Source organism: Malus sylvestris, chromosome 3 (assembly GCF_916048215.2).
Source record: "Malus sylvestris chromosome 3, drMalSylv7.2, whole genome shotgun sequence".
Lineage (NCBI taxonomy): Eukaryota > Viridiplantae > Streptophyta > Magnoliopsida > Rosales > Rosaceae > Malus > Malus sylvestris.
The window spans coordinates 4,966,004-4,986,276 of record NC_062262.1 but is presented as its reverse complement, the minus strand read 5'-3'; the positions used below and the strand labels follow the sequence as shown (position 1 = coordinate 4,986,276).

The 20,273-nt window shown below is 37.5% G+C and overlaps 1 protein-coding gene and 1 pseudogene across 1 annotated transcript; one reads left to right on the top strand and one right to left on the bottom strand.

Annotated features, from left to right (window-relative positions):
* Positions 1–5,390: 5,390 nt before the first annotated feature.
* Positions 5,391–7,793, bottom strand: LOC126617495 (uncharacterized). The gene has a single exon (XM_050285589.1). It carries the CDS (start codon positions 7,584–7,586, stop codon positions 5,517–5,519), a length of 2,070 nt encoding a protein of 689 aa, XP_050141546.1. The 5' UTR covers positions 7,587–7,793; the 3' UTR covers positions 5,391–5,516.
* An 11,568-nt stretch (positions 7,794–19,361) lies between these two features.
* Positions 19,362–19,746, top strand: LOC126615473 (uncharacterized; annotated as a pseudogene).
* The last annotated feature ends 527 nt before the right edge of the window (positions 19,747–20,273 follow it).

Below are 20,273 nucleotides of genomic sequence, written 5' to 3'. Positions count from 1 at the left end.
TAATTTGCCCACTGGTTCTTCAATCCCAATCACTTGTACTGGCACAGTACCATTTAATTCTGATATCACTTTAGCCGATGTCTTGTGTGTTCCGTCTTTTAATCTCAATCTCATGTCCGCTAGCAAAGTCACTAACTCTTTCAATTGTTGTGCCATTTTGTTTCCCACCTTTTGTGTTTTGCAGGACTTGGCTTCAGGGAAGATGATTGGTTCGGGTAAGATGCGTGATGGTCTTTACTACATGTCACCTATACACCGAACACCTGCCTCTCATCAAGTTTCCCATCCTTCCTATTTATGGCACCAACGACTTGGGCATCGATCCCCTTCTCGTCTCAAATTAGCTTCGTCTTTATTACTTTCTCATGCTATTTCCATTGACAATACTTGTAGTGTCTGTCCTTTGGCCAAACAAACACGACTTCCATTTTCTTTAAGTTCAATATCGACTCATGCACCATTTGTTTTATTACATTGTGACATATGGGGTCCTTACAAAATTCCCACTCACTCTGGGGCTCGTTTCTTTCTTACAATTGTGGACGATTTTAGTCGATGCACTTGGGTGTTTTTCATGTCTCACAAATCTGAGACCCAACATCTTTTAAAGTCCTTTCTCACCTTTGCTCACACTCAATTCCATGCCACAGTTAAAACCATCAGAGTAGACAATGGGTCTGAATTCTTATCTATGAAGGATTATTTTCAATCTAATGGGATCGAACTTCAACGCACTTGCGTTTACACACCCCAACAAAATGGGGTTGTTGAACGCAAACATCGCCATATTCTTACAGTGGCCCGTGCTTTACGCATTCAATCCAACATCCCCCTCATATTTTGGGGTGATTGCGTACTCACTGCCGTCTACCTCATCAATCGTTTACCTTCTCCGTTACTTTCCCACAAATCACCCTTTGAACTATTATACAAACGTCCACCATCCCTTGAGCATCTACGCGTGTTTGGTTGTCTCAGTTATGCTACCGTTGTACACCCTACCCACAAATTTGAACCTAGAGCACACCGGTGTGTTTTCGTTGGCTATCCCACAGGTCACAAAGGGTATAAACTTTACAACTTGGACACTAAAAAATTTTTGATCAGCCGTGATGTAATATTTCATGAGACTTCATTCCCATTTTCTAATCTTTCCCCTCCTGATTCTCATACCACTGCCCTTAATCCTATCCCTCAGGACCCCACCTCTTTTTCTCCCCTTTCCCATTTCCCTCCACCGCTTCATGCACCTACCACCTTTGATCAACCTCCTCCCTTAACCACACCTGGCGATGACTCCTCCCTTGCCGACACTCCCACTCCCCATATCTCACATGGTCCCTCCTCCACCGACATCCCTCCCCAACCCGTGACCACCTCTCCTCCATTACTACACGTACCCCCTTCTCCTGCCCCCTCTCATGCCTCCCCTCCCGACCTTGATATTCCCATCTCTTCCCTACCCCTTCTCCCTTCTCTCCGACATTCCACTCGTCCTAAACAGCCACCGACATGGACTAAAGACTACCACATGTCTCACCAAGTCAATCATTCTTCTCTGGCACTACGTCCTGCAACAGGTACCCGTTATCCCATTTCTCATTTTCTTTCCAACTCTCGTTTCTCTTCTGCCCATTGCTCTTTTTTAGCTAACATTACAGGTCCATCTGAGCCCACCACATATGCTGAAGCTATCCTTGATCCACACTGGCAACAAGCTATGCATACCGAATTAGATGCGTTACAACGTAATCAAACTTGGGACTTGGTTCCCCTTCCTGCTGGTCATAAGCCTATCGGCTCCAAATGGGTTTTCAAAAAGAAGTACAAGTCTGACGGTTCTCTTGATCGTTACAAGGCTCGTGTTGTTGCAAAAGGATACACACAGGTTGAGGGCGTTGATTACCAGGAAACTTTTTCACCCACTGCCAAACTTACTACTCTGCGTTGTCTCATTACCGTTGCTGCTGCCCGTACTTGGTTCATTCACCAGTTAGATGTTCAAAATGCCTTTCTTCATGGCACTCTTCATGAAGAGGTCTACATGGAACCCCCTCCAGGTCTTCGCCGACAGGGGGAGAATCTTGTATGTCGGCTCAAAAAGTCCCTTTACGGACTCAAACAGGCATCTCGAACTTGGTTCACCACCTTCTCAGACGCTATTCAAAACGCCGGATATCATCAATCAAAAGCGGATTATTCCTTGTTCACCAAGGTTCGAGGTACTTCAATCACTGTTGTTCTTATTTATGTTGATGACATACTTATCACAGGAAATAATATCCAAGAGATGGAACAACTCAAAGCCTTTCTTCTCAAACGCTTCCGCATTAAAGACCTTGGCGATCTAAAGTATTTTCTGGGTATTGAGTTCGCACGCTCGGAAAAGGGAATTTTTATGTCACAGCGAAAATATGCACTCGACATTCTTCAAGACTCAGGGTTACTTGGTGTACGACCAGATCCTTTTCCAATGGAACAAAACTTAGCACTTACACCCACAGATGGAGCATTGTTAAATGATCCAACTAAATACATAAGGTTAGTTGGGAGATTGATATATCTCACTGTTACTAGACCGGACATCGTTTATCCCGTTCGTACTTTGAGCCAATTTATGCACGAGCCACGAAAACCGCATTGGGATGCAGCTATGCGAATCCTTAGATATATCAAAGGCACTCCAGGTCAAGGTCTACTATTTTCAGCCAACAATAATCTAGACTTGAAAGCTTTTTGTGATTCTGATTGGGGAAGATGTCGTGCCACGAGAAGATCAGTTACGGGATATTGTATTTTTCTTGGCAATTCACTTATTTCTTGGAAGTCTAAGAAGCAAGATAATGTGTCCAGGTCATCAGCTGAGGCAGAATACCGTGCTATGGCAAATACTTGCCTAGAAATAACTTGGCTGCGATACATATTACAAGATTTACGAGTTCTCCAGAAAACTCCCGCTTCATTATTTTGTGATAATCAGGCAGCTTTGTACATCGCAGCAAATCCTGTTTTTCACGAACGTACCAAGCATATTGAGATAGATTGCCATATTGTTCGAGAAAAATTACAAGCTGGTATAATTCGTCCTATGTATGTGCCTACATTCCTCCAGTTAGCTGATATTTTTACGAAGGCTTTAGGGAAGGATCAATTTGTGAAGCTGCGAGACAAGTTGGGCGTTCGTAATCTTCACTCTCCAACTTGAGGGGGAGTATTAAGAATATATTATAATTAATGTATAATATTGTATTTGTCTAATCTAGGAAAGGCTATTCCATGAATTGTGGATCTCTTGTCTAACCTAGGAAAGGCTATTCCATGAATTATGGATCACACTTTATAGGATTAGAATCAGTTTTTGTCTTTTTCATTTTGTATTTGTATATATGGGCTCCTTATCCTCTGTTCTAAATATACAAAATATTCAGCCATATCATTCCTATCAATCCCAGGAACTACCTAGCTCTTTCTTATTTATCTTCACTCACCTTTTTTATCGAATCCTATCCTTTCTGCTTCAGTGCAAGCTCTTTTGCCCGGTGATCAAGTTGCCTCTCTATCGATGCCAGGATTTGGGTCTGTTCTTCAGTGCATTCCTTTGATTGAATCAATTTCTTTCAATCGACCCCAGAATTTCATTCAATTCCCTCTTCTTCTCCCTCACAAAATTTTCTACCTCCACCAATCTCTTCTCTTTAACATCAACCTCGTCGCTGTGTTCCTTGAGCAACGATTCAAGTGACCGCAAGCGGTTCCTACTCTACATTCTCTTGTACTTTCTCTCCAATCAATTCCTCAAGCACGCTTAATTCGTTGAATTTCGACTCCATATGCGAACTGAGCATTGACTCTTTAATTTCCAACTGCTCGTTATGGACTCTGACTTCCTCCTCGCGGTTCTTGACCTCCCAGAATCTGGCCTCGATGGACTGGCGGGTGGACTCTAACTGGTCCTCGAGTTCCTTCCACTGTACTGAAAACACGGCGATGGAGGTTGCTTGGGCGTGAAGGCAACCGTACGCCTTGCTCAAACGACACTGTTTCATCTCTGATTCTTTCAAAGCACACTCTATCTTGTCCTCCATCGTCTCTGCTGCATAAACACTAAGCAAAAACGACGTCGTGCCGGCGAGGGATTACGTCTGCTAAAAACCCTAGAGACAAGAGGGTGAGAAGAGAAAGTAATGTGGTTGTGCTTTATGGTTAAAGCAAGTTCACGTACTTGATTGAATAGAGACTATTTCCTAAAGGGAAGAGAATTAGGAGAAAACAAAAGAAAGTGGTGTTCCCAGAGCATCTAGGAAAAATAAAGGAAACAAGATTAAACGGATTATGAGGTCAAAAGGTCAAAAAAAACAAAAAAAAAGGCCAGCAAAAGAAATAAAAAAAGGAATGTAATTTCTGTTTTAAAGGAATCAATACTTAGGTAAGTTGAAGAAGATAACTAGAAAGGAAAATCGAAATGTCAGGCATCTTGACCAAATTTAACTTTTTTAAAAGGACATTGGCACCAAGATGGTCCTACGTCACCCGAGAGGGAAAATATGCATGCGAAGGTCTTTCAAAGATTCTTCAAATGTTTGGTTTAGGTCCTTTTTGTTCAAATGGTTTAGATCACCTTTGTGTCCACCAAGTGTTTGAAGTAATCCATGCTAGACATATCTCGGTAGCACTCAGCATGTTGCGTCGAGAGCACTCGACAAATGCTCTCGATAGCACTCATCAGATTGCTTCGACATATGTCGATAACTGTTGACATGTATGCAACATAATTCGATTGACGATAATAAGCCCAACAAATGTTCGACAAAATGCCTAGTGAATAAACTAAAATTTTTTTACAAACTTCGTGGTCTGTTTCTATTTAAAAAATTAGACTTTAACACTAGAACTCATCAATGTTCAAATCCTGAATCCGCCATTGTGAACATCTACTGCTTCCATGATTGAAACTCTCACCCTTGGCTTAGTGCAAACCAACGAACTTTGTTAGTGCACCTCCTCCTAGTTCTTAGTTCTATATGTAAATCTCTATAGTCGTTGAATTTTTTGTATTTTCGGTCAAAATTTTCGATAAAAGGAGTTTAGGGCTTAACATCTCCACCATATCTCGAAAATCCGGGTAATCATTAGAGATGCCAAATTTTTTTCAAGAAAAACATGACCTCTCACGTCTGGTTCGGTCGTAGTTAACCGAACTGCGTTCTTTCTTCTGTCGTCGTCAACTGACCAAACCTAAACCGAACTACACTATGTGTCTCCAGTCGTCGCCAACTGAACACTCCTAACTTAATTTGATCGACCGCTATCGAACACTATGAGGGACGTTGGTTGTAAACTACCAAACCCTTCCGATTACACATTGATATATCTTCGATTGCATGTAAGAATCTCTCGCTAAATCCACACCTTTATTTTTCATACATCAAAGTTGAAAATACAAAATACATTTCAAACTATTCAAACTATGTCAAAGAGCATTTACAACAAAGTCAGATCAGACTAGGCGCTTCTCCTTAAAAAGGACCAACATATCTAGGATGGCTTACAGGGGGAGGAGGAGGAGGAGGAGGAGTAGGAGGAGGGCCGGGAAAGTATGGCGGCCGGTAATGCGTATTTGGACCAAAATTAGTCATACCAAACTGCCCAAGGTGCCCATTTTCGTAATGCCAAGGTGGCGGCAGACCTGGCTGCCGGTAGCCTACTGGGGTGTAATTTCGGACTTGATAGTGTGTCACGGCTGATTCAGATGGCGGACGATAGCCTGTGTTGTAAGTTGGCACTGACTTGGGTGGAACAGCTGGTTCCGATGTCCGAGGATACTTTCTTTCGCGCTGTTGCGGCGGCTGGAACCCGGAGTCAAACGTGGTGGTGCTGCGTTTCTGACCTCTACCATCCCAATCGACGCTGGATTCATTACTTGCGGAAGAATGAACAGCTGCATTGCTGTCAATGACAGGTTCCAATTCTTTGATCGAGTTCAATTCTTTCTGCTTCACTTCAAGCTCTTTCCCCTGGTGATCGAGTTCCCTTTCTTTCGAATTCAAGGTTTGATTGCGATCTTCAATCGCCTTTTTGATCGAATCCAATTCTTTCTGCTTCAGTGCAAGCTCTGTCGCCTGCTCTTCGAGCTGCCTCTCTTTTGATTTCAGGGTTTCGGCTTGTTCTTCCGCGGATTTTTTCATTGAATCAATTTCCTTCTGCTTCAATTCAAGCTCTTTGGCCTTGTCTCCGAGTTGCCTCTCTTTCGATTCCAGGTTTTCGGTCCGTTCTTCGGTGGATTTTTTTATCGATTCCAATCCCTTATGCTGCAATGCCAGCTCTTTCGAGCGGTGATCAAGGTGCCTCTGTATCGATCTTAGGCATTGGGCGCGTTCTTCGTTGGATTTTTTGATCGAATCCAATACCGTCTGCTTCAACTCAATCTCCTTGGCCTTGTCTTCAAGTTGCCTCTCTTTCGGTTGCAGGTTTTGGGTTTGTTCTTCAGCGGATTTTTTTATCGAATCAATCTCTTTCTGCTTCAACTCGATCTCTTTCGCCTGATCTTCGATTTGCCCCTCTTTCGACTTCAGAGTTTCATTGTGTTCTTCTATGATTTTCTTGATCAAGTCCTGCTGCTTCAATGCGAGCTCTCTGGCCTGCTGCTGAAGTTGGCTCTCTTTCCGCTGCAGTAAGCTCTCCTTCCTTTGCAGTTGGATCTCTTTCTCTTGAAGTCCCCTGGAGACTTTATCCAAATACTTTTCGCCTTCTTGCTTCGATTTTTCGAGCTCCTTCTCTCTCAATTGAAGGTCACAACTCCACTCCTCCAGTGCATTCTCAAGCAAACTCAAATCACTCTCTTTCAAATCCATTTCCCTAATCATTCCTTCCCTCGATTTGAGTTCCTCCTCTTTCGCCTTCAGCTCCCTCTCACATTCCTCAATCGACCTTCGCGCCGATTCCAGCTCCTCCCCTCTCGAATCAAACGCCGCCTTTCGCTCCTCGATCGATCTCAGAACCTCTCTCAACTCCCTCTCTTTCAACTCAATGCCCTCATTGCACTTGTCCAGCAGTTCTTTAAACCCCTCCGCCGCTTCCCGCTCCTTAGCCTCCGCCTGCTTCACCTTCGCCTCCACCCAACTCAATTTTCTCGTCCTCTCTCCAATGCGCCTCTCGATGAAATCAAACTCCCCCTCCTTCTCCCTCACGAAACCCTCCACCTCCGTCAACCGCCGCTCCTGAACAGAAACCTCTTCGCTGTGATCTTGAATCAACGACTGGAGCGACAGCAACTGGTCCTTCCTCGCTTCGATCAACTTCTGAAGCACTAGCAATTCGTTGGATTTCGCCTCCATCTCCCAGCGGAAATTCGACTCTCTGGCATCCAAATCCTCCTCGCGGCCTCGGACTTCCCCCTCACGGTGCTCGAGTTCCCGGAACCGGGCCTCGACGGAGCGGCGCGTGGACTCCAAGTGGTCCTCGAGGTCCTTCCACTGCACGGAAAAGAACGTGAGGGACTTGGCTTGGGCCTGCACGCAGTCGTACGCCTGGCGCAGAGTCTTCTGCCTCAACTCCGATTCTTTCACTTCGGATTCTAGCTTCTCCATTATCTCTTCCGCCGCCGCGGCCGCTTCTGCATAAACGGTACTAAAACCGGCGTCGTCGCGGTGAGGAACCGCCTGATCGAAACCCCCTAGAGTTAGTGGGAAGAGTAGAGCGATAGTTAAGCGCAGCAAACCGTAGTCCCGTTTCCGCAAGGAAATAGAGTGCGGTGTGGAATTCCGTGTGTTTCCATTAATTTTTTTGTTTTGTTTTGTAATTAATTTCAACCGTATTCGTTATCACAATAATTTATATTCGAAGAGGGCTGGTATACTTGGAAAGCAAGTAAAAGTCTACAACTTTAAATTGTGTTTGAATTTTTGAGGATGCATTTTTAGTATAAGTACGGGCTTTTTTAACAGATCATCTGATTTGAAGGCTAAAAATACGTTACCGTTTGCTTTATGTGATTCAGTACTATTAGTATTTAAAATGCTGGTATTTTTTGGCGTCTCCATATGTAAATTTGTAAAAATGTCGATATCGATATCAATTGTTTTCGATGAAAATAATAGAAATTGCTCAAAAATGTGGAATTTAAAATAAAACTTTTGGAAATGGAACAAGACAGTTTATCGATATTTAACTAATATGTCGAAAATATAGACGATATCGGTTGATTTTATATAAAATTAAAGATTTATCCGATATGAGAAGAAGTTTAAACTGACCCTTTTTATATCTCTTCTATTTTTTTTTATACTCTCACGAAAATATTTAGGGAGTTTTAAAGAAAAGTCCGCGGTACTGTTCATTTTAACGAAAAATTACATTTTTACACTAAAAAGTCAAATCTGATACTATTCATTTTATCCTTTATTTTATCCTTATCATTAAAACTCAAAATTTTTAAGTCTTTTTAATTAGTTTTTCTAAATATTAACATTATCGAAAAAAATTTAAACTCAGGGTAACCACTTGTACTACATCTAGGAATTAATCTGCGGAGGCAGATTGCGTACCCTCCTATTTGGATGCCCTTCCCATCCCTTTTTATTTTGATGGTTAAATCACGTTAACATTTTATATTTATTTTTTTTAAAGATAATAAAACAAAAAATAATATGAATATAAAATATTGACGTGACTTAATCGTGACCATATAAATAAAAGAGGATAGAAAGGGCATCGAAACAGAAAGGTAGACAATATGCCTCTTTAATCAGCTAGTAGTAATTATGTGATTTTGTGAAAAGAATAAAAAAACAATCATGGGCTAGGTGGAGGTGATCTCGTTCTTCCACGTGGGTATTGTTTGGGTAGAAAGCTTTAACATGCATTGGGCACAGATGGAGGTGGAAGAAGTGTCTGGATATGCATGGAGGTGGGCCAGGTGGAAAATATGCATAGGTGGTGGGTTCCTGCTGACTATTGTAGTCTATGAAGTTACGAACTGGAGGTGTCCAGGCTACTATATGGAGGAGGTGGCACCCGCTACAAGAATAATGATTATTAGGGACGGCGGATTAAGGGCGGATATAAGAATTTGTTCCTATTAATCTTTATTAATTGTAGAAATATAGATTTGTCTAATAGAGGCAAAACAATAATGCTCATATCAATGTTACTATTTTTAGGGGCGAAAAAAAACTACATCTACGAAATTTAGTTACTAGAGGCGGATGAATGAGCCTCTAATATATACTTATTCATTTTTTTAATTTAATAGTTTACATTAGGAGCATTTATCTTCTTAACTTTTTTCTTAATTATTAATCAAATAAATAAGATAGTTATCATAATCCTAATTCTAGGATAACCAACACGCACATTCCTCATATTTCTCTTGATTTTCTTTCACGGCACAAACTCTCCATCTCCATTTTTCTTGTTCCTTCATATTTTTCTCCTCATCTCCATTTTCATAGCTCTCCATTTTTCTTGTTTCTTCATATTCTTCTTCTCATCCCCATTTTTCTTGTTCCTTCATATTCTTCTTCTCATCTCCATTTATATTGTTCCTTCGTATTTTTATCCTTCTTCTTCACTTTTTTTATTTCGGATTTGATATTGTTTTCTCTTCATCTCTATTTTTCTTAATTTTCTACCTTTCAATATTCCCTTTGATGAGTCTAAGATAGCGAAATAGCGATTTAAAAAAGTTTGTAGTAGATAAAAAAACTAGCTTTATTTAGTTTGATTGAAGTTTTTTTTCTCTCAACTGTTGTTTTGCAGGTAAATTTGATGATGGGGTGTGAAAAAATTGAAGTGAAATTTGTTAGGTGTGTTCTTCATACATTTTTTTCTGTTTTATTTTTATATAATATTGTGTTATCAAAATGATGAATTACATCATAAACCCTAATTGGCTTAGTTTAGGTTTGATTTTTTGTCTAATTTGTAGGTTTTGTTTTCTCGATGTTTTGTGAAGGGTTTGTGCATAATTTGATTGTTTTACGTAATTTCTTCGTTTCTTTACATGAATGTGAGTTCTACATAATCTGATTGTTTTGTTTCTTCTGTTTCTAAAAATAGTGTTACTCTAATTTGCTATTACCTTATGTGGTGTTTCCACAGGATGAATCATGGAAGACACATGCCTTTAACTTTGCATCATTTCGGTGTTTGGGATGCAGAAGATTGATTAGACATATAAATTTTTTTTAGACTACCATTTATATCTACGGTTTAAACTTCTTCATGATACTTGTACCATTTGTATATAATCAATTGAAGTATGAATTATTTTAATATTAATTTTTATGTTACTAATTTGTTTTTTCTGTCAAGGTTGATGGTGGAAAATAAAAATAATCGTAAATATATTTGACCCTAAAATATGAGAATACAATCAAATAACTAATGGGAGATTGAAAATTGTTTCAATTAATACAATTCCCAAAATGCAATAATAATAAATATAATGTCATTAAATATATATAATAAAGTAGGAGCCTTAATAATCGCCCCTAATACTTTAAACATCCGCACTTAATATTGTTGCACGTCAGATTTGCCTACATGGCAACAAAACTATTAGGGCAGATATAAGTGCTTATTTGCCCCTATTTATAAATAGCAACGCTCTTTTTAGGTGTAATTCTAATATCCGTCACTCCTAACTATTAGGTGCGGAAATCCTCAATTTTTGTCCCTATTTCTAATTAATAGGTGCAAATATATTGGCCTAGTGACCATTTCTTTGCAATGCTTTATTTTCTTAGATAAGTTCTTTACAATGCTTTATTTTTCTTTGAATAATATGAAATAAATAAACAAATATGTAGCACATACGAGACTTAGAGATTGGAAAGAGACATTATTTTTTACTATGATTTAGGTATGACAATTTCTTACATAATACGTTACCCAATATGAAACAACATGAAAATAATAGTTTTTGAATCACCTTGTTAACAAGTTGAGTCTTTATTGAGTAACTTGTTAACATGTCAATCGTTACTGGTTAGCTGTTAAGAACCCAATATGATATTGTTTGCCAAATCATGGCGATTTCTTGTATGACTTGTTAATTCGACATACAATGACATGATCCATTAACAAATCGAGTCGTTATTGGATTACCTGTTAAGAACTCGTTATGATAATGGGTTTGACACAATACCAAGGACGAAGCCAGAAATTTGTGTGTATGGGGGCATCCTCAAACAACAAAGTCACAAATTAAAAAGCTAAAACTATGAGATTTTTCATAACCCATTACATTGTCCCTCGATGTGCTTTTATTGTTTGAAAGCGTTGCCTGACAACTTCATTATCAACACCATCTAATCTCTCTCTTTATAAAAATAACCATGTTATCATTCATCCATTGATCTCCCATTCGTTTTCTCAATCAATTTTTCAAAAATTTCATGGTTGAAAATGCTCTTCCAACATTGAAAGTAGCAAATAAATTAGTGATACACCTTGCTTATGTCACAAGTATGTACATTTTTTTCCCTACCAAAAAAATCGAGTGGGGGTATCTGCCCCCCTTGAGCCCAAGGTGGCTCCGTCTATACACTACACCACCCGTTAAGATAACGGATATGACACGAATACGACAAACACAATCCGTTTGCCAGACGTACTATGAGAATAACAAATATACCTAGAGCATGTTTATTCATAGAGAATAAGAATTAAAATAATTTTGATTGTTGAGTTTCATACTATACTAAAATAATGTTACAAAAATCGTTCACCTCTTAATTTATCATAAGTATTACACAGTGCGAGTTTTCCGTTGAAATCCTTAATCAAATACTAGAAAATCAAGACTCAGGTTATTTAGTTGATCCGATCCTTTTAGATCTTCTCCTGTATCTAAGTTTTTCGTTTATTTCATTTTCTCGCCTGTTTTTTACTTAAATCTGCCCTTAGAGTTAAATTGACATAAACCAAACTCAAAACCCTTGTAAATACTTGCTCATAGAATCTCACAAGAAATTGCAACTGTCCTCAATTTTCTTTGACATATGTTGATATTTATTGACATGTGTAGAACATGATTTGGTTGACAATGACAATCTTATCAAATGTTTGACAAAATGCTTAGGTGAACAAATTAATTTTTTTCATGCGCTTTGCGCTCTGTTTTTATTTATAAGCTTAAGTTTTTAACACTAATATCACCAAAGTTTGAATGCTGAATTTGCCAACGAAAACAAGCGTACGCAACACACTTCCTCTTACGGGACTCTCACCAATTATAGACAGCAACACTCCATGCAAAAGTGATGTATTTCTTGTTGACAAAGAAAGGAATACATGAGAGTGAAAGCAAAAAGAGTGAGAAAACGATATTAAAAAAATGAGTTGGGATCGTGAATATACTTTCAGTGAAGAGAAGGACATGGTATATGATGTAAAGTGAAAGAAATGCATCTGAATGGAATTGAATTCTTATTTTTAAGTTTATGAATATCTTAGTTACTACTTTTAAAAAGAAGGGTGAGATTTTATTTTAAAAAGTGTAATCAAAAGTGAAACCAACTACTCGTTTGAATGTGCTTTTAAAATGACTGAAAACGCTTTTGAAGAAAATATTTTTGGGTTACAAAAGCACTTAAAGTGTTTTCTTCAAGAAACATCAGTTATGTGCTTCTTCCAGGATGCATTTAAGTGTTTTTCCATATTTACTTGCATCTTTACTAAAGATTGGTTCCAAAAACATTTTCATCAACAATGTTTTCAGTCATTTTAAAAGCATAGTCAAACAAGCTCATAAATTGTTACTTGTGTTTTAAGATGGCCATGTATTGTTTTTATCTTTTTCAATATGCCCCTTCATTTGGGACAACTACTTAACGCTTCACACGTGCAATCACTTCCACATCGGTTATTTAAGCAACTATCTTTGGTATCATACTAAGATTTCAAAGAAACGGGATAATGATCTACCACTAATTACAGCCAACTTAACTACCTATTCAATTCAATAGTTGTGAGGTTTAAGCCTAAATTTCTTAGTGCGATTAGAAGTAAAATCATTTAATATAAGTTGCAATTTGTTTTATAAGATGGAGGATGTGGGAGATATCTCATTATTCAATAGTCTTATTATAGTAAATGAACAGTGATAAAGACGGCTTTTAATTAGGTAAAGAGATACTCTCTTGTCACTAATTAACCTGATAGGAGCATATTTATGCAACTTAGTGAGCTTGCTTCTTGGCATTTACTTAGTTTAATTCTAGTTATTTTAGTACTTTAAGCTATTTTCATGTGTTTGTAGGTTCAAATAACAAAGTTAGCAACAAAGTGCTATTTGGAGTATTTTGGAGCATTTTTTGGCCAAGATTGGATAGTGTAAGCATGGAGACATGAAGATGGACGTTTTTGAAGATTTGAAAGCTAGAAATCAGTATGTGTGTGTGCAAGTGTGTTGACCTACAACTACAAACACTCATCCACTACACCCATTACATCCACTCATTACCAAACACTCATCCACTACACCCATTACATCCACTCATTACCATTACATCCACTCATTGCCAAACATTCATCCACTACACCCATTACATCCACTCATTACCAAACACTCGTCCACTACACCCATTACATCCACTTATTACCACAACACTCACCCACTACACCCATTCCATCCACTCATTACCACAATATAGACTACTACCACCTTAACCAGATTTGCGTTCTTAAACTCTACTCTGTCTGGTTTTTACTTTGCCATACTTATCATGTTTATTCATTGTTTGTTTGTTTTCTTGTTTTTGTGTGAGTTTATGTTTGAAACATTGAGGACAATGTTTGATTTAAGTGTTGGGGGGGGGGTAACCAAGTTGTTTTGCATGAAATTCGTAGGAGTTTATCACCCATTACTTCTAGTGTTGTTCCTTGCTGTTTTAAGTGTTTTTAAGCTGTTTTGGAGTGTTTTAGTGTGTTTTGACATAAAAATCCTAAAATCTCATAAAAATTTGAAAACTTGTTTTGAAAGACCCAAAAAGAGTTGTTTTTTGTATGTTTATTTGTGTCTTAGGGTACCTTCCAACACAATGATGAGAATTTGGTTTTTAATTACATGACTGTTAAAGAGAGTTATAAACATGGATAAAAATTTGATTTACTCTTTGGTGTATGCTTGGTTGTGGTTATAATTTATGAATTTACATGCAATCATAGAGAAAGAAAAAAAATCAGTTTTTGTAACATGCTTGAAAGAAGAAATTCAAATGAACGCTACAACCTTGTGAGACTTGAGCCTAAACGTTTATTTGGAGAGTTAATAATCTGTGCATCGTTGTTTTCTAAAGTCGTTGCATGATCTCATTATTCTTTGCTTGGTTGCTATTTATAAGGCGTTTCATCATTTAGTTCCAAATGCTAGAACTCATGCCTATTTCATTTAAAGCATGCTATTGATTTGCATAACACATATTCAAGATGAAGTTGTGTAGTAACCACCAAAGCCAAATTGCCGTGCCCCTATTTCATTATGTGTTTAAGTTTAACCCCGTTGAGTCTTGTTAAACCTATGTTCTTTGTTAACCCACACTATCCTTACCTAGCCTAGTTTAAGGACCATCCATACCTTTGTTCTTGAAGCATAGTAAAGCATGACCTAAAATGAACTCCTCTTTGATCAATGTATTGCAGAAAGCAAGTGCGGGGGAAGTGATTCTTGTGTGTGTGCGCGCCAAAGTCCTTAATAAGGCATGGGTAAAAAAAAAAAAAAAAAATTAAGTGCTATTATTAAGTGTTGCATGAATATTCCCTTTGTGTTGCATTCTAAAGTGAATTCCAAGTGTTGATTTCATTTCTTTGCTTACTATCGCTTGAAGAACGTTTGTTATACCTATCCTTTCTTTGTTAGCCATTACCCCCAAGCCCCATTACAACTCTTAACTTCATCTTGAGTGTTATGTGTTTCAATATGTGGAGTTTGGAATTGGTATGAGCATATGGTGTCACTGATTCTCGCATCTAAGTAGTAGCGTTCCATTCATGAGATCATATCTAAACATTCTTAATAACTCCAGAAAATTGCTTCCTTTGTTATAACATATGTGAGTCCCAGTCTCTAGTGTAGGGTGTGTAGTTAGAAAATGTGTGAGAAAATAGAGAGTATCTTGTAAGGAATTGAGCAAATTCTCTAAGGCATGTTACTACATTCAAAACATTGTTTTAATTGGTTAATTTGTTGGAAATGTGCCCTAAAACCAATCATATGATGATACTTTACGGACATTTCAAATGTTAAACTAATCTAGTTTAACATATAAAGGGCAAAGATTATTGTTTGAGCCGTCTCATATAAATGTTATATGCTTAAACGATAAAGTCCAAGGAATATGTGATTGGGAGAATGCAATCTAATGAAGTTAGATTAATGAGACCATTCTTTCGTAGACACATCCTAAATGTTCCTGATCATAGGATTACCAATTGGGCATTGACAGTCCGTTAAGATCAGTACGTACTGTGTCTTCTCTCAGGGAGAGTGACTAGTCTCGAGTCATTGGTGTGTGTGACATCAAGACAAGTACGTAGGTGCTCAATAAGAGAATGAGTTCACTAAACGTGATCAACAAAAGAGTTCTTATATTCCATGTCACATGAGAACTCATGGTTGGGATACTGCAAAGTAGTCCTTTTACCTGAGGCATCACAGTTGTCTTGTGGTTAAGTCCTTAATCTTTGATTATGTCTAATTCACCCCCTCGAGGTGTCACGGCATCGTTAGGGTTAAGCCACTTAGCTATGGAGACAAGTGAATGCGCAATAAGGGATCTCTAACCTTCAAACAGTTGAGGGAGAATACTCTATGATATGATTTGGAATCTCTGGCCAGAGTATGAATGAGATTGGGGAATGCGTTCCAAATCACATTCAAGGAAATCATATAAGCAAACAATTCACATTGGATAGTAGACATGAGTAAATAAACTATCATACCAAACAATGTGGTCAATAGTATTAGATTAGAGAAGGACCGTATTGCATTTGTAATCCCGAACTGAATAGGTTCTCCACCTCTTCTGATTAGCTTGGGTAACCATGATATGCTGCTAGGTGTCACTCATGGTTTGTGGAAGCCCTAAACGTGTGTAATCACTAAAGGGAGAATTGAAAATAGTTTCAATTCACAATCGATGTAAAATGGTTTTAATCGCCCACTACCTTGCTAAAAGGAACCTAATGGATCGCACACCGTAAAAGGTAGAGATTGGAGATTAAACGGAAATGAGTAAGAATGATTAAATGGTTTAATCATTTAATTATGGCAAGGATTAATTAATATGTTAATTAATCAAACGAATAAGTTCGTTAAAGACTTCGGGATAGTTTTGGACCTTAAGGCCCAATGGGCTTCGAACGTCAAGCCCATTAACTTAAATTGTATGACAATTTAATGAATAAAGATTCATTAAAGCCCAAAAGCCCAAACATCCCTAAATGGCCGGCCATATTAGATGAATTAGGGTTTTGGTTGTTTAGGTTACTTAAAGAAGTGACTATATAAATGACTTTATAGCCAAAATTCATTGAGGAAAAATTAAGGGTTTATTTTGGGGGAAAATTGGTGAGAATTGTCTCTCCATTTTCTCTCTAAAGAGGTCAACACCTTGGAGGGTACATCTAGCAATCCTACTACTCCAAGGTCACTCATTTCTTCTACAATCAAACCTTGGTGAAGAGACTTAGAGGTTCCCTATTTTGGGAACTTGGAGAAACCTATTTTTCCATCCAAATCCATGGATCTAAGAAGCAAGGAATGAAGGCCCTATCTCTTTGGGTGATTAGCCTTTGCTTATGCAAAGAGGAATCTACAAAGGTAATAATTTCAACTCACTTTGTTTTGAGTTGATTATTGGTTCACCAATCTACTAGGCTTTGAATTTCATGGTAATGTTTTGTTTTTGAGTGCATGCAAGCATGATTCCGCCTTTTAATTGTTAATTGCATGCTATATGATGTTGCTCAAATGAACATGTTTTTCAAAATAAATCCTTCATAATTGTGAACTAGTAACTAGTGACTGTGATTAAGTTTGTGCTCAAGTGTAAAGATAACCAAAATATGTGGGAATGATGATTTTTAACATGTCATGTGCATTGGAAATCCCTGAGGCAAATGTTGGAAGGTTAGGTTGTGTTTTGTTTGTTTTGTTTCGTTTTGTTTTTTTTGTTTTGCTCGAGGACTAGCAAAAGCTAAGTGTGAGGGAATTTGATAGGAGCATATTTATGCAACTTAGTGGGCTTGCTTCTTGACATTTACTTAGTTTAATTCTAGTTATTTTAGTACTTTAAGCTATTTTCATGTGTTTGTAGGTTCAAATAACAAAGTTAGCAACAAAGTGCTATTTGGAGCATTTTTTGGCCAAGATTGGATAGTGCAAGCATGGAGACTTGAGAATGGACGTCTTTGAAGATTTGAAGGTTAGAAATCAACATGTGTGTGCAAGTGTGTTGACCTACAACTACAAACACTCATCCACTACATCTATTACATCCACTCATTACCAAACACTCATCCACTACACCCATTACATCCACTCATTACCACCTCACCCACTACACCCATTACATCCACTCATTACCACAACATACACCACTACCACCTTAATTAGATGGTGGTCCTCTCCCTAGCTTATAAATACATCCACCTTCACCATAACAAAGGAAGGAAAAAAAAGATCCATCCAAAGACACTACATTCACACCTCACAACTCCATACACTTAAACTTTCATTCCTTGGCCGTGAGCACCATTCATTCATCTATTCATTCCCCATATATCTCAAAACACAACTCCATACAAAGAAACCTTCAAACACTCACCAACACCATGTGCCGTAGCAAAGGAAGGGAAGGAAAGTGCTTGGACGTGTTTGCTGTCTAACTTAGATCGTTGAAGCGTTTAGGTGTTTTCTTTCTTTTGTTTTCAATGTCTAAATTTGTTTATCTTTGCTTTGTGAGTATGAGGAACTAAACCCCCCTTAGCTAGGGGGGAATTCAAAGCCATGAACATACTTGCAATATGAATTGATTACCTCCAGTTGTGATTTTATAAGTTGTGAATTCAATTTGTTTAACTGCTTGATTGATAACTTATTTGTATATGTTTATTAAGAGTGCACACTTTGTTTGCATGCATGAATATGATGCTAGAGTATAAGGGAGTTTCACCTAATAGTTACAAACTTATATTCACAAGTAGTGGAGGTCCCTTATAAACGATCGCGTTAAATGAATTATTGGCAGGAGTTTCATGCTCATCATGGTAACGAATGCCTCGTCAATACTTATAGTTTTCATAATGCTTAATGATCTTTGATTGTATCTTTATTGTGCTGTTCATGTAAAGGACTTTTGAAGAATGCTTGAATTGTTGTATGCGCTTTCCCATCCAATTCAATAACTTAAGGAGAACTTGAAGGTTAATTTAAGCGGACTTAATTAACCTGGGGTGTTGAGTTTCATGATTTATCGAAAGAACAACTGAAAATTGGTTTATGTGCAAGTGTGTCATGTGTGGAGAAGAACCCTCTAGCTAGCCCATCATCCATAGTTTACCCAAATTCGTCCAAAATCTGTTTTAGTTTACAATCTGTTTGTTTTGTTTTCAATTTCGTCAAAATCAAATCCCTCTTTACTTTAAAGTGTTTTATTAGTCAAAATCTGTTTTTATTTGTGTTTTTAAGTGTCTTGAGTCAAGTTAGAACCTAATTTCGTCCAAAACCATCCCTAGAGTTAGTTTAGAGTCTAATTCATTGTTTTAAGTTGTTTTGAGTCTTTTAAACTAGTTTTGAGTCTTTTTAGTTTGTATTGCATCTTTTGAGTCTAGTTTGGTGTTTTAAACTTAATTTTACGTTTTTAAGTCAGTTTCAAGTGTTTTAGCAATCCTTCCTAATCTCTGGTCTAGAACGATCCCTACTTACATTCTTTACTACAATTGATAACAATAGGGTTTAATTTGTGTGTTAAGTTAATTTTCGCATCATAACCATGTAGCAAGTGTTTCTTAAATGGATGGTTCATTTTTTAGCATGGACAGATATCTGTAAGACACGTGATGATTATGTCTTGGTTGCAAGAGAAAGTTTCTCCCTTATGTGTATGTCTTGTGGGAATACTTGGTGAATGAGAGAACACCATGATATTAAAAAACAATAGAAACTGAATGAACCGTGAGGTACGTATTTTGTAGTATGGATTAACGAGAATAGAGCGATATGAGTGAAAAATCTTCATGCATTAGCTTTGAACAATTATTTCAAAAACATGGTATGAAAATTGAAACATATATATTAGTTGTTTTACTATTTTGTATTTTATTATGCCAGGTATGCCTCTGTAGTCTTTCTAATGCTAATGCCTTCTTCCTTCATTCATTTTTTTTAGTTGCGGTAGCTTCCGCGCCAGCAAGATACGGACGGCAAAGCCAAAGCAATACTAAACAAGCGAGAAAAGCCCTTTATATTCTTTTAGTAAAGCCTAAACGTCCTTATTGAAAACTAAAGCGCTAACGAGCAAGAAAAGGCCCCTTACTATAGATAAGCTAAGACACCTTTATATTATAATAGAAGACACTTATTTCTCAAAGTTAAGTTTCTCGTTCGTTGCTTTAGAAAGATTACACGGACACACATATTTTTGTTCCTTTTTGCCCCGTGAGTTTGCTTTTGGCGACTTCCATATTTTTTTATGTGATGTATGTAATATCTTAACTATTTTATTCAATTAAAGGTATTTGTAGAGTTTAATGAAAATTTTAATTATAATGTCTTCTTTCCTAATATAATAGATAATGACGGTTTGGATTAAGAATCCTTGACTTCGAAGCGTGACAAGTGGCTACCATGTAGCCTCACTCCACGCATGAATGTGGCCAATGGGCCTCTTCTACATTGAGTCATCGGATATGGCCCGATCCAAAAAAGAAAGAAAAATGAGATCGTGTTGTATAATTTTTCTGAATCTATTAAGTAATAATAAACTCTAAATTATTACAAATTCATTTTGTTGTCTACTTATATTATAGCATATCACACGTCATTATATGCGTACAATTATTTATAATCATCCATTTTTGGATTTCATATCGTCGGTTGAAATTAAAACTTTAAGAGTACATATACTTATTCCCATTCTTCGTACAAAATTTAAAGATGAATGATCATACATTTTTGTCACATGTTACCAAAAGAGCATTTTTGACTTCTTTAAGGGTGGTGATGTTCATAAACCCTTTGGACTTTCTCACACTCTTTTTTATTTTTAGTC

Coding starts and splice junctions, on each gene's coding strand:
- LOC126617495 (XM_050285589.1), bottom strand. CDS start 7,586: ATGGAGAAGCTAGAATCCGAAGTGAAAGAATCGGAGTTGAGGCAGAAG.